General features: G+C 35.0%; 1 protein-coding gene across 1 annotated transcript in view; it reads left to right on the top strand.

The window, feature by feature from the left end:
- Window positions 1-15841, top strand: part of KCNH8 (potassium voltage-gated channel subfamily H member 8) — a 318346-nt gene that overhangs the window by 283390 nt on the left and 19115 nt on the right. The window contains exons 14-15 of the mRNA XM_019726038.2: window positions 472-578; window positions 3378-3454. Coding sequence (XP_019581597.2) covers window positions 472-578; window positions 3378-3454 — 184 coding nt within the window. The remainder of the gene's footprint in view (window positions 1-471; window positions 579-3377; window positions 3455-15841) is intronic.

The raw sequence follows: 15841 nt of genomic DNA, 5'->3' as shown, positions 1-15841 counted from the left end.
TGAATCTAAGAATAAATAAGATTCTAAATTCTACCATATTTCTGTCCAATAAGAATATATTATGAACTAAAAGTGTGAACCACATACGTAATTTTAAATGTTCTAGTAGCCACGTTTTTCAAAAGTGAAATGATTTTAATAATATATTTTATTTAACTCAATAAGCCCCAAGTATATTATCATTTCAAATGTAAACAGTATAAAAAATTACTAATGAAATAATTTACTTTTTTTTTTTACTAAAATCTTAAAAATCCAATGTGTGTTTTATACTTACAACACAGCTCTATTTGAACTAGCCACATTTCAGGCGTGTGATAGTCTTACAAAGTGAATGGCTACCATACTGAACAGCATAGCTCTAGAGCATCTAGAATTTAGAAATTTAACACACTATTTTTAAGTCTTATAGAAATGCTGGAACCCATGAATATAAAGTCACAACTAACCGACTTCCTTTATTATAAACAGGATTGTTGATGGAATTGAAGATGGAAATAGCAGTGAAGAAAGCCAGACTTTTGAGTTTGGCTCTGAACGAATCAGGCCGGAGCCCAGAATTTCTCCTCCTCTCAGAGGTAAGCTCCATATTTAGCCTCCTCTCAAGAGACAGTATTTCTTTTTAACTTGTAATGTTTGGCCTAAGCACTTTTTAAGCTTCCCATTCTTGGAATATTCTCCATGTGATAGAGCTTTACCAATGCCATGGAATAATTTGACTTGAGTCTTTGCCATCTGCAAGTTATTAAAATATCATAGTCTAAGCTAGATGCCCTGCCATTCACCAGCCCAGGTAAATGGTGCATTAGGACACTCAAATGTTTGCTGTTCATCCGTTGAGGATCATGTTTTCCTACTATAAATACAAACTAATCCACAAAAACAACACTATCCAGAAAAAAATGCTGTGTTGGTTATACACTATAGGAGCATTGGTTATATTTAACCAATTTATTTGGTGATAGGTTATGTACTTGCATTTCGTCAAAGGATAAACAACTTCAGAAGCATGTAGAAATGTTAGAAATGATGGAGAACTCTATGAAGCACTACCCTCTAGTGATGGTGAATTCATGTGAGGGTAGCCCCAAACCTAGTTCAGGTCCCTCTCTCTCTCTTTGATCTTGAGTTCATTGCCCATAAAGGAATCTGTCAATATGATGAAGGCCAGAAATGACAAATAAATTGTAAAGAAGACATACCTGTAGTTAATAGAATAATGAACAGATATTAAATAGGCATGAACTATCCAAAACAATTACCAGCAAAGTATCAGATGCAAGGCTAGCAATCCCCTGCCAACTCTCTCCTCCCCTTCCCACCCAGCTCTGAGATTCTTGTATCAGGATCTCCTGATTAGCAACTGTCTCCATGGATGAAGCCAAGCTTAAGAAGGACTTCTGAGTGTATAATTCTGGGGGTATGTCTTCATTTAGTAGAATACAATTATTCCATCTCAATCAACAATCCTTCCCAGCACTCATCATCTTCTACGGAAATGGGAGGGTCCCTGTAAGACTCCTTGATGGGCACAGAGTGGGAGGGAAGGAAGGGAGAGAGGGAGTGCGGGTGTCAGTCAACAATCCTGTTCATCCTTTCAATTTACATGTGCTGATGTTACTCTGCTTAGGGCAAGGGGCACAGAAATTACTGTTCTAGTCAAACTGCTGTGAGTATTTGCTATGAAAGCTGGTGGTGGGTCCCAGCTGGAAGTCTTGTGTGTTGGTTCACCTGGTCCTGGAGACAATGCCCAGAACTTCATCATGCTCCTCCACCTATTTCTGGTCCCACCACCCTTTTAGCTCCCTCTTCTCCCTTTTCCCAACATCTACCCCTACACTCATCCATTCACATTTCTGATTCTCCTAAACATCTCTCAGTTCTAAGATTTTCTGTCCTTTCAGCCACCACTCTTTTTCTTGCCACATCCACCTCTTGCCTGCATTGCCACCAAAGTCTCTTCTCTGATCTCACACTGCTCTCCATAAACAGTGAACATTTTTTAAATTGTATCAATTTATTCTTATTACTCAATTTATTCTTATTACTCCTATGCTTAAAACCCTTAAGGGTTTCCTATTGCCCTTACTTTGTTTACCCGAAAATAAGACCTAATCAGAAAATAAGCCCTAGCATGATTTTTCAGGATGATAGCCCCTGAACATAAGCCCTAATGCATCTTTTGGAGCAAAAATTAATATAAGACCCAGTCCTATTTTCAGGGAAACATGGTAGTATGAAATCCAAACATTGCATAATTACTTTTCAAATGTTTCTTTTCCCTGCTAGACTCTAAGCTCTATGAGGGTCAATTATATTTTCTGTATTCACTGCTATCTCCCCTAAAGGAGGCCTACCCTATTGTATATGACCACTAATCATTCATTGAATGAATGGGTTAGCTTTGCAAAATAGCTCTGCAAAATGAATTCTTACTACTTTGACACTTCTGATTGTTTTGAGTAAATGTTTCTTCCACAAATAAGTTTTCTACCCATAATTGGTCAGAATTAGGATATTAGGATGATCCTATCTTGAAATTTATATATACACATAAATTTATACATACATCAATTATATAAATATATATATAAATTATATGAAATTTATATATAAATTTATACATAAAAATGAAATTTATATATATATACATAAATTTATACATATATAAATTATATAAATACATATATAAATTATATAAAACATATAAAACATATAAATATATATATAAATTTCAAGACAGGATATATATATCCTTTCCACTCCAGCTAGCAGTGATTCATCTGTACTTTTGTCCCTGACAGAAACAAATGCATTTGGAAGAGTAGGTAGAGAAAAACTGGAGATTAGAGAACCAGGAAATGGCAGAAATTACCTTTTAGAATGACACAGGAGGAGACAGAAAACCTGCAGTGGAGAGTAGCATCTGAAATAGAGGTGGGAGAAAAATGTTCTCATGAGCACAAAAATCAATATTCAGAAAGAAAACAGGAAAAGAACATCCTTTCTCTATGGCTTGAGCACTGGCTGGATATATATTTTAGAGAATCGTCGAAGAAGGGAAAAGGTGCCATCTTGGAACATGGTGGTGACTGTGCTCAGAGGAAGGGGAGATTTGCCACGGACACATCTAGTTATTCTGGTCCCATCACCACCATGATGTGGGCCTGGTTCCACAGAGTATGTCATGTGCCATCCAGAGGAGTACTAGACGCATGTCCAGTCCCAGAGACACAGACCCTACAGTGCACAGACATCAGGAAAGGTTACAGGCAGTACCTTGGGCTTCCTTCCCTATCCTGTTGCCCCAGTTCTCAAATATGAGGTTTATTCTTTAATAAAAACTCATTCTGTGTGTATATGTGTGTCACTTTCAGACCCAGAGATTGGAGCTGCTGTTCTCTTCATCAAAGCAGAGGAGACCAAGCAGCAGATAAAGAAACTCAACAGTGAGGTATAGAGCTCTCTTTTTTCTTTGATCATGCTGCAGTGGTAAGAGGAGTATAAATCCTAGTTACCAGCAGAAGCAGTATAATAAGTATGGTTTCTGATGTCAGACCACCATGGATGAACTCTCACTGAACCTTATATGAGTTGTGTGACCTTTGATAAGTCACTTATCCTCTCTCAAGCCCTATTTCCCCATGTGTGAGAAGGGTGTAGGAATTATGCCTATCGTGTAGACCAGGGGTGTCAAAACTGCGGCCCGCTGGCCAACTGCGGTCCGCAATCCATTGTTAATCGGCCTGCAGCAAATTCCAAAAACATATCTAGTTTACTTAAATAAACTAGGTGAGGCAATACGTACTTCACCTCGAGTGAGTGGCCTGGCTGTTTGTGTATTTTACCGCATATGGCCCTTGGTAAAAAACGTTGAAAAAAGTTTTGACACCCCTGGTGTAGACCATCATGAAATGGAGATAACCTAGGTAAATCATTTAGCATAAAGTAAGAACATATGTCATAATTATTATAATTAGTGTATTAAGTGTATTGATCTTTGTTTTAATTGGTACTTTTTCACTTTTTTCATGTACTTTAATTTTTAATGAGTTAAAGCAAGATCATTAGTCCACAAATGAATCAAAACTAAAAATCAGAGCATCAAATGGCCTGAAACACTGCTCCATTTTCTGACACATGTTCGCTGTGCAACTCTAAGCACTTTATTTCTGAATCTTACCATCTATCCATTTAAAATCAAGTAATTTTTTTATACAACCTTATTAAGGTATATCGTACATAACATAAAATTTACCCATTTCAAGTGTACAATTCAATGATTTTTAGTAACTTTATTGAGTGGCTCGACTAACACCATAAATTAGTTTTAGAATATGTTTACCCCTTCAACAAGATCTCTCATACTCATTTACAATTAATCCCTATTCCCACATTCAGTCCTAGGCAACCACTTATCTACTTTCTGGCCATTTTGTATAAATAGAGAAGATAATTTCTAAATGACTCTCTTAATTTATGTCCACCCCAAAATAAAATGAAATTTAAAAAAACTGATTTGGATACAATAATTTGGATGCAAATAGTTTATTTGGAAAGTAATCTAAGAAGCAAGATGAAGAAGTAAAACAGAAAAGAAAGGAAAACAAAAAGGTGTGTTAATGAGATAAGGGTGTGTTAGTGAGATAATTAACTCTGTGGGCCACTGGGGCTCAGTCCTGCTGGGGTCCGCTGAGAGACTGTGAAGGGCAACTCAAAATTGTTCCAAAATGCGGCAAGGAAAAGTGGGGTTGAGGGTGGTTCCTCAGGGATTAACTCCCTAACTCTTTATGCAGGCTAACTGCAGAAGAGACTAGAAAGACTCCTCAGACAGGAATATGCAGGAAGACCTGGACCTGTCTTGGATGACCTTCAGGGTGGGCCTCGGGCAAGGACACAGACTCCCTTCTAGGACTCAAGTTTTAGACTATCTGATGAGATCTTGACAGAAAATGCAACCAATTGATGATATTGATAAGATTTGAGAAAAACAAAATTCATATAATCATAATCAGTTTCTAATTATCTGTAGTAATGGAAGACTGGGTAGCGACAGTTGAGTGGTTTTTTTTTAAGCCTGTATTTCTTCAGCTTAATGGAGATTTATGTTTTACTGCCACCTCTCCTTCTGAACCTATACTCTCTGGAAGTAAGATTGTTGCTAACAAGTAGGGGGCCAGAGGGCAGACTAACAAAACAGAAATGGAAAAACTAACTGGATTGAAAGTTTTTAAATCATAAGGCCATACACTGGATCACCCAAATAACCTCCTGTTAAAAGTACACCACCACCACCACCATCCAAAAAAACACAAAACAAAACAAACTAAACACCCTGTTGAAGAACTGGACGTTAACCATCTACTGAACAATTTCTTTTCAGATATTGTTCTCGGCTAAAACCAAACATTAACACCATTTGAATTATTTTCCCTCACATTTGATAAGATTATTTAATGGTTTTAAGAACTGACTACCAATATCTTAGCTCAAGCACTGAAGTTAGTGATTATTCTGGGGGGGGGAGTGTGTTTACATCTTCACCTTTTGGAATGTAGATAAGTTTTCCAAGTTACGTCTGCAAATCTATGTGCTATATGATTTTCCTTTGACAATGTGAGCCAGAGGTAGATGTGTTAAAATAGATAACCATTTGAAAAACAAAATATTTCCCCAGTGTGATTCTGTATTCCTGATTGCTTTTCCAAAGAGATGACATAAATCTTTGTATCTTGTCATATATTGAAATTAAAAGAGCAAGATAATGTACCAATGGTCCAATTATCTTTCCCTTTTTCTTTATAGAAAAATCTCTGATTTCTTCATGGTTGAACCTTAAGTTAAAAAAAAAAATCTTATCCTTTACACATAATTTAATTTATACACAGTCTTGACCTTTGGGTAGTGCATTAAAACCCACTAAAACAGGCAGAAGGAAAATACAAATTGGCTTCAAATTGTAAAATTATTCTCCATCTAACCTACTTGTTTTTCCCTCATATCTCCTACAAAGTAATGTTATTTATGTAGGGGGAAAAAAAATCTGTCTTTTAAAGTCCAAGCCGAATTTTTCCATTTCACTTACTTTCTACTGCTCACGTGTGATCCTTTCATTGCTCTATTTTTTGGTTAGGAGTAAGCAAGAGAAGAATTGATAATAAATGTGGGATCTACTACATGATAACAACTCTGCAACCAAAAGGTCAATCCCCAATGTATGTGAGTCATGTTGAACATTGTGTAAAGCTGAGAACATTACAGAATCCCCATTCTGATATTTGCTCAATCATTTAAGATGTAAAGAAACAGTTCACTGATGTGTAGATTTCATAATCAGCTGGTTAAATACAGGACAAAAATCAGAAAAGAAATAATATTGGTAATAACCTACATTCTCAGAACAGTTAAGAGAGTTTAAAAGATGTAGGGCAGCTACTAATATTAGACCACTTTTGAAAACATAGCCATTGCTTTACAGCAGAGAAAAAAAAATAGTACAATTCTAAGGGAATTGTTTAAAAATAACAACAAAACATCACTAGAGGGGCCATGGGCTGTGTAGGTCAAATGCTCCATTTCTGAAAAGGTTTGTAGGTAAGGGTTAGAGTGTTTTCTTATTTCTGTAATCTGGCTGACCCAGAAAGACAGTGGCGGCAAAGCTGTGTGATCTGCCATAGCAGTCATAAGGCATAAAACACACTAGTAGAGAGAAAGAGAATAAGCTTTGGAGAGACGGATATTTAGAGCCTTGTTCACAAAGTTAACTCTGTGACATCAGCAATGTGTTTACCTTCTTTAGATTCAGATTTCTCTATTAAATGGTAAACATAAAATCTGTAATACAGGATTGTTGTAAGAACTTAATACCATTTGTAAAGCACCGAGCATGATGCTTTCCCTTAATAAGTGGTCAGATGCTCATTTCTTCCTCATTCAAGGTTATGCTTCCACCAACAAAAGGTGACTCTCAAGTTACACCCACCCGCACCCCCCACCCCACGCCCCACCCTCTGTTACCTAACAGTACCCAGTGTGGAGTAATAGGAGAGAGAATTAGTCAATGCTTATGGAATAAAATGAAAATGAATGGATTTAAGGAAAACATATTTGATCATGAAAATGACTACTTTCACTTGAGACTTTCCTTTTACTATGAAGATACTCAATATAAAATTAGAATAGAGACTGACAGGGCAAATTGTTGCTATTTCAATACATCTTATTTTAGCTAAGTAGTTTGATGTAATAGTGTCACTGTATTAATATAAATACTTAGTCTGTAGAATTTATAGATATTAGGGCAAAGAGACCCAGTATGCTAGTTTAACAATGCTTAACCATTACCCGATATTACACTAAACATGTAAATGGCGAAATGATGATAAAACTAGGCAGAAAAGAACCTGCCAAGCTTACCAAAGATAATCATAGCCAAATCTTCATTTTCAAAATGAAAGAATGCAGGTAGCTTGTTAAATCAGCCTTGTTTACCAGGGTGCACTTTGGCCCAAATGCTCTGATTGCCACTTTTTAGCACTGTGTTTTGTATATATATAAAAGAGCCAGTTAATATTAGGTCATTTAATCCACATTGAGTCTTAAATATATTAAGGAGGATTAAATGTGTAACATGCCTAAACAAAACATGAGCTTTGTAGAAACAACAACTTATATTATTTTTTAGGGAGCAATCTGGCTTCTCATACTGTTTATTAACTCCTTTTCAAAACAACTTTATTGAGATATAGTCAACATATTATACAATTCATCCATTTAAAGTGTACAGTCTGAAGGCTTTAGTATATTCATAGAGCTGTGTATCTATCACCATAATCAATTTTAGAACATTTCATTATGCCACGAATTAACTGTGCACCACATAGCCGGCACCCCTATTGCCTGGAGACCCCACCCCCAGCCTGCCCAGCCCTAGTCAACTATTAATCTACATTCTGTGCCTATAGATTTGCTTATTCTGGACATTTCATATAAATGGAATTATACAATATGGTCTCTTGTGACTGACTTTATCACTTAGCATAATGTTTTCAACTTTCATTCATGTTGTAGCATACTAATACTTGATTCCCTTTCATCGCCAAATAACATTCCATTGTATGGATGTACCACATTTTGTTTATCCATTCATCAGTTGATTGCCATTTGGGTTGTTACCATCTTGGGGCTAATATGAATAATGCTTTTCAGATATTGTTTTATGAATGCTATGAATATTCATAAAACATTGATACAATTTTTGTGTGAACATGTTTTAATTTCTCTTGGCTAATTAAGTGGAATTGCTGGATCATATAGTAACTCTCTGTTTAAAAATTTAGGAATTGCCAGTCTGTTTCCCAAAGGAGCAGCAGTATTTACACTGCCAGAGCAGTACATGAAGGTTCCACATTCTCCACTTCCTTGCCAACAATTTTTATTTGTTATCTGACTTTTTTATTATAACCATATATAACCATATAGTGTGTGTGACGTGGTAACTCACTGTGGTTTTCATTTGTATTTCTTTGATAACTAATAATATGGAGCATCTTTTCATGTATTTATTGGCTATTTGTACATCTTTGGAGAATTGTCTATTCAGACCATTTACCCATTTAAAAATTGGGTAGTCTGGTTTTTTGTTTGTTTGTTTGTTTGTTTTAAGGACAGCACAGCTCACAGTGGCCCATGCAGGGATCGAACCAGCAACCACACTCTTAACCAACTGAGCTAACCGGCCACACCGAGTTGTCTTTTTATTAGTGAGTTGTGAGAGTTCGTTTTATATTCTAAATACAAGTTATAATTTATAACTTTCTTCTCACATACTTTAAGTTACCCTTTATTTTCTTAATGGTTTCCTTTGAAATATTCCTTTGGTGGTACCCAGTTTATCTTTTTTTGTTTCTTGTGATTTTTGAGGTCACTTCTACGAAACCATCACCTATCTCAAGGTCATGAAAATTTCTTCCGGTGTTTTCTTTTAAGAGTTATCTAGTTTGAGTTCTTACACTTAGGTCTTTATCAATTTTGAGTAAATTTTTGTATGTGGTATGAGGTAAGGGTCCAATTTAATTTTATTAATGTGGATATTCAGCTGTCACATCACCGTTTGTTAAAAACACAGTACTTTCCCCATTGAATGGTCTTGACATTCTTGTCAAAACTAAACTGACCATTAAGGTGAGGGCTTATTTCTGGACTCTCAATTCTATTCTATTGCTGTATATATCTATGCTATCTCGATTATAATACCTTTATTGTAAGTTTTGAATGGGGAGGTGTAAGTGCTCTAACATTTTCCTACTCTTTCAAGATTGTTTAGACTGTTTGGGGTCCCTTAAAATTCCATGAATTTTAGAATCAGCTTGTCAATTTCTAAAACAAATCAGTTGGAAGTCTCATAGGGAATATGTTGACTCTGTAGATCAATTTAGGAGATACTGTCATCTTAACAATATTAAGTCTTCTAATTAGTGAACATGGGATTTTTTTTCCATTTATATCTTTCTTTAATTTCTTTCAACAATATTTTGTAGCTTCCAGGGGACAAGTCTTGCACTTTGTTGGTTAAATTTATTCCTAGTATTCTATTATTTTTGATGTTATGGTAAATGGAATTGTGTTATTTGTTTTTGGATTGTTTATTGCTAGTGTACGGAAATACAACTGATTTTTGCATGATCATCTGGATCCTGCAACTTTGCTGAACTCGTTTAATAGTTCTAGTAACTTTTGAGTGGGTTATTTAGGATGTTTTATATTAGATCATGTCATCTGAAAATAGTTTTATTTATTTCTTTTTAATTTGAATGCCATGTATTACCTTTTCTTGCCTAACTGCCCTGGCTAGAACTTCTAGTACAATACTGACTAGAAATGGAAAGAGACAGCTTTTTTGTGCCTTCTTTTGGGTGGGGAGGAGGGAATTTTTCAATCTTTCACCATTGAACATATGTTAACTGTGGTGTGTTTGTTTTGGGGGTTTTTTTGTTTGTTTTTGTTTTCATAAATTCCCTTATTGAGGAAGTTCCCTTGTACGGTAGTACTGGTTTTCATAATTAAGAGGTGTTATATTTTGTCAAATGCTTTTTTATGCATGTATTGCAATAATGTGTTGTGAGTTTGTTGTTTTTTGGGGGGAGGGGTTGTACTTGAGTCTGTTGATATAGTGTATTACATTAATTGATTTTTGGATGGTAAGCTAACCTTGCATTCCTGAGATCAACCCCACTGGTCGTGGTATAATTCTTTTTATATATTGCTGGATTCAATTCGCTAATATTTTGAGGATTTTTTGCATCTATATTCGTAAGAGTTATTGGTCTGTATTTTTTTCTTTGATATCCTCATCTGATTTTGGTATCAGGGTAAATTGGTCTCATAGAATGAGTTGGAAAGTGTTCCCTCCTCTTCTATGTTTCAAAAGAGTTTGTGAAGAATTGTTATTAATTAATGCTCCTTTACATGTTTGGTATGATTTACCAGTGAAAAGCCATCTGGTCCTAGGCTTTTTTCTGTGTGGAAAGTTACTTGATTACTTTACTTGTTATAGGTCTATTTAGATATTCTATTTCTTCTTGAGTCAGTTTTGGTGGTTTGTGATTTTGTAGAAATTTGTCTAATTCATCTAAGTTATCTAATTTGTTGACAGTAATGTTCATAGTATTTCCTTCCAATTCTTTTCATTTCTGTAAGCTTGGTAGTACTATATCCTCTTTCATTCCTGATTTTAGTAGTTTGAGACTTCTCTCTTTTTTCCTAAGTAAAGCTTTGTTATTTTCTATTTAACTCATGTCTGATTGTTCCATTTTCTAATTGTGAGCTTCTTATTTTATCAAATATTCTTTTAAGAGATATGTTCAAAATATTTATGATGGTTACTTAATAAAGTAGGATTACAAAATATATATAATGCTTAAACATTTTTGTTCTTTTCCAGGCAATTTAAAATAAAAACTTAAAGACTAATTCCTCTGTGGTTAAATACATCAGGTATATTTTGCTTAAAATTAATTCATAATTTTAGAGAGGCACATTGATCATTAGCATACTAAGACTGAATTCCTACGTGAAAGAAACTCGATTAACTTATTTTTAGCCTACATTGACTAAATGCATTTGCTTATGGATCACTTTAATGACAAAACAGCAATTAACATTTTGTTTTCTTTTATCACATTATGGAACACAGGAAGCACTGGGCTAAGGAAGCAGCCTCTTTCAGATGTTACCTAAAATCCTTATCTTCCTTTTTTGATTTATGCTCTTCAGAATCACTACTTGGTTTTGCCCCATTTTATGTACCAGGATTTATTCACTTTCTCTCAGGTTCCTTTAGATATTCCCAGAAAATTTCTTGATTTTTTTTTTTCTTTTGCAATTGCTTGAAGTTTACTTCAAGTACAATGAATTGGCTCATACACTTATGGAGGCTGAGGAGTTGCAACAACTGCAGTAGACAAGCTGGAGACTCAGGAGAGCCAATGGTGTAGTTCTGGTTCAAATCCAAAGGTCTGGGAAGGAAAGCCAGTAGTGTATGTTCCAAGCCAAAAGTCAGTAGGTTCAAAATCCAAGAAGAGCTGATGTTTTGGTCTGAATCTGAAAGCAGGAGAAGACCATATCCCAGCTTCATAGTCAGACAGGAGGAATTCCCTCTTAGCCTTTTTGTTCTAGTCAGGTCTTCAATTGACTGAATGAGGCTTGCCCACATTAGGAGGTGGACTGCTTTATTCAGTGTACTGATTGAAATGTGAATCTCACCCAGAAACAGCCTCCCCGACACACTCAGAATAATGTTCAGATCCCCTATGGCCCAGTCGAGTTGACAAACTGACAAATAAAATTAACAGTCACATCCATTAAATGCCTTCAGTTTGTCAGTCCAGTGGCTTTCTTTCCAGTTTCAGTCATTGGCCTGTTTCAATGTTTAAACTGCTTTGGTGGAAATAATCTTTTCCTGATTAGAGTTCATTTTTTAAAAAAAATAAAAAAGATTCCTCTTTGGCAAAGATGTCATGGTTCTTTTTGTGGAACAAAATAAAACACTTTCTCAAACTCCAGAATTTAGAAAAGTATTTCAGTCTTACCCTTTACAACTCCATATGGTGTAAGTTACACATTTGTGTGATGAGAACCAAAATTTGGGAGAGCCCTATTCTATTCTTGACACCCATTATTCTACTGAGAGTCTCACCAAGTGATCTGAAGCCCTTTGTTTCATTTGACACATTAGCACACTGTTAACTTAAGAGAGATGGAAAAAAAACCTATTCTTATCAACTTGGCCTCTACCATTTTAGAGGCCAAGCTCTTATTGCTATTGAGACCAACAAAAAGCATCTTCTTTTCAGAAATGACTGTGTTTGCATTACATTTCTTAATAGGATGATAGGTCATGTCCTTTAAACATAACTATTCTAGTCATCTCCTTACACCCAGTCTTTTCATAAAGCTTTAAAAGACCATTTTATATAGTCACCAAGATTATAAGCCAAATTTCAAATTTTGTTTTGTAACATCAGCATCTTTCAACCTCCTCAAAAAAGTCTAGCAAATGTTTCTGAAATATTAAAGAGTCCCACCATTCTCAGATAGGTAATATGATAGGGTAAATTATACTGGGGTAACAAACTCCCAATCTTATTGTTTAAAATTTATTTCTTTTTCATGCAAAAGTGCCTAACACTGGTCAGCAGAAGGGGTCATCGCCACCTGAAATGAAATGTTACTCATAGGCTATGTTCCGTTTGAAAGCGGAGCATAAAAAAATCAAGTGGCTCAAAGGATATACATATCATTTCTGTCCACATTTCATTAGCCAGAACTAATTCCATGGGCACAATTAATTTCAAGAGGCAAGAAAGTATAGTCTTCTGGGTACTCCGGCAGAAATGAGAAATTCAATACTGGAAAACACTAGTAATAGCCACTACAGCACCCAAAAGTTAATAGTGAAACTTTGTTTTCTCTTTCTTTTGCTCAAAGTTGAATGCCAGAATATCCACCAATTAAATGTATCATACAATGTCCAAGTAAACAGATACAGATAATGCAATGCCTTCTGCTAGAAAAGAGAGAGAAAGGATCTCAGTTGTTGTCTAGGTTGTACTTGACAAAGTCAGCAGATAAGTTTAAATTTGTGTCACTAAATCAAGTCAGTGAAGTCTGGTTGAGTCAAAGAAAGTGAATAGTAATCACAGGTTGTTCTTTAAGAGTTGCTTTACTTTGCTTCACTACTTTTCTAAATAGCTATGGAAATTCAGGGTTCTATCAATAATTCACATAAAAAAAAAACCTACATGAGTAAGACTTTATGGTAGTTCATTCCTTGGCCCTGTGAATTACTGCTATTATATCTTTTCATTGACATTTAGTTCAACTGAACCATGCTGACAGAATTGCCAGACCATCCCAAGATCTGACTGTACAGTCACTTTTCTTCCTCATCATAATCATACATCGTTCTTGACCATCAATTCTCAAAAGTAAAATATAAACTAAGGCCTTTGACATAGAAAAAACAAAATCCATTTAACTGCTGGAAAATTTTTTCATTTTAATACATATAAATTATTGATATTAATGCTACATTTTGTGGACACAGGTTTCTAAACTGGAATATATCCAACTAATTCATGATTTGTAGGATGCTTTTTGGTTATTTTCCAGTTCTCAAGCCTCAATGCATAGGCATATTTGTAACTCTCATGAGAGTTTTACTGATAATAAATAAAAATACACATACATACATACATACATACTAAAGAATAACGAGGATCTCTCAAAAGAAAACAATGCCACTCAAAAGTTTATGCTGCAAAATGTAGATTTAAAATACACGTAACTTTTGGAGATGAGCTGTTTTTGTCTTTTTTGCCTGTGATTACTTATGTACAGGCCTTTTCTCATCTTTGAATAAAGGAACTAAACGGGTATATCAGTAAGGGAGGGCCCAGTGGAGAGCAACGCCACATTCCAAATGGAAATTTGAGCAGAGCTGAATAAAAGGAGTATTTACAAAGGAGTTAGTATAGTGTAGGGAAAGCACAAAGGATGAAACAGCTCCTCTTACCCTGGAGCTAATAACAACAGAAGTTCACTACAGGTCTTAGATCTGAAGGTGCCAGAGCAGAGAGTGGTTATAGAATCTTCAGTCGGAGAAAGCTTGGTGAAGGAGACCACCTGACAGAAGCTGTGATCTTTTGTTGGAAGCTTCTGTGACCTTTTGCCCACCTCAGCTCTGTAGGGAAGCAGCCTCATACTCTCACCTCTCTCTCCTACCTGTCTCCAACCTGCTGCAGTTCTGCAATAGCCAAACCCAACAAGAAGCCAAAGCACCAATGAGCCTGTTGATCAAGACCATACAAGAAAGTCTCCCAGGAGCACTGTTGGTTGGAAAGTGGATCTATTCTAGAGATGTAAATGGAAAGTACCGAGGGTACCAAAAAAATGTATACACATGACCTGTATTCATCTTTTGTTATCAGTATATATTGAGTATTACAATTTTAATAGTTTTTTTCCTTTCTTAAAATGTGCATACATTTTTTGGCACCCTCTGTATTCTGTAAAATGAGTTACTATGCATCCAACCAAATATCGAAAAACTCAAATGAAATTTAAACAATTAGTTAATTGCTTATTACTAATAATTAGCCAGTTGGTGATAGCCAGTTATTAATTGACTACTGATAGTTTCAGAATAACTAGCTATTTTAAAAATATGAAATATGTATTCCCCCATCTCCTATATAATTTGTAAGATTATATATTCTCAAAAGAATATACAGCTCTGCCATTTTCCATTCAGTAGAAAAATTAAGTTCAATAATGATCCAATCCAACAACTATGATAACGTTGCTATTATTTTTATAGGATCTTAGAGTTGGAAGGGATTGCAGAGGCTTTTTCCTTTCTTATCATCTCCCTGGTGCATGAATTTCCCCTTTTTAAAATGAGAAACCTATATATCTTTCAAAAGGTCTTCAATTCTTTTAGCATCGATTCCACCTTCAGTCTCCTATGAATTTTCTGGATTCTTCCATAGCAAATCCCAATTTCCAAATCCTTCCTCTGAATTACAACACCTGCTTTCTAACTTTGTGATTCTGAATTTGCTTTTATAGTTTTACATTTTATTTATTTATATTATTTATTTTGTGTACATTTCTTCCTTCCTCAAATAGAGCACAAAGCTCTTGAAAACTTGCATTATATCCCCCAAAAAATTCTGTGAATTTCGTCAAAATAACAATAGCCTGTATCTCAAGTAACTCAACGTTCAAGACTAGAAAATAAATAATACATGAATTTGAGAAGGATTGGATTTTTTTTCAGTCTTTTTATTAGAGAACAATACGACACCTAGAGAAATAAGGATTGGCATTTCCCATTCACTTGTACTCAATTAGAAATAAACACAATATACATAAATCAATACAAAATTAGTCCAATTTCCTTTTTGTGCTGATATGATCACACGATGGGATAGAATTTGAAATAATCAATTGTTATAAATAATGGGTAAAAGAATTCTTCTGAAACAAATAAATAAGCAACCTCTGCTTGGTATTATTGTTGTTTCATAATGTGGTAGAGGCATGAAATCTGAAAATTGAGAGATATCTTAGAGGTCATCTATTCTGACTTTTTACTTAATGCAGAAATTTTCTTTCTGAGGTTACTCTCAAGAAATTATTTTGTATGAATATTTTCTGTAGTAAGAAGCTCACCATACCTCAGAGGAATCTATGTCAGTTGTTTTCAAACCTGGTTATGCTTTGAAATTCTCTGGGAATATTTTTTTTACATAACTATAATTTTTTTTTATAAATTGCT

Source organism: Rhinolophus sinicus, linkage group LG10 (genome assembly GCF_036562045.2).
Source record: "Rhinolophus sinicus isolate RSC01 linkage group LG10, ASM3656204v1, whole genome shotgun sequence".
NCBI lineage: Eukaryota > Metazoa > Chordata > Mammalia > Chiroptera > Rhinolophidae > Rhinolophus > Rhinolophus sinicus.
The sequence above is the reverse complement of the archived record's forward strand: the minus strand, read 5'-3'. Positions and strand labels throughout refer to the sequence as shown.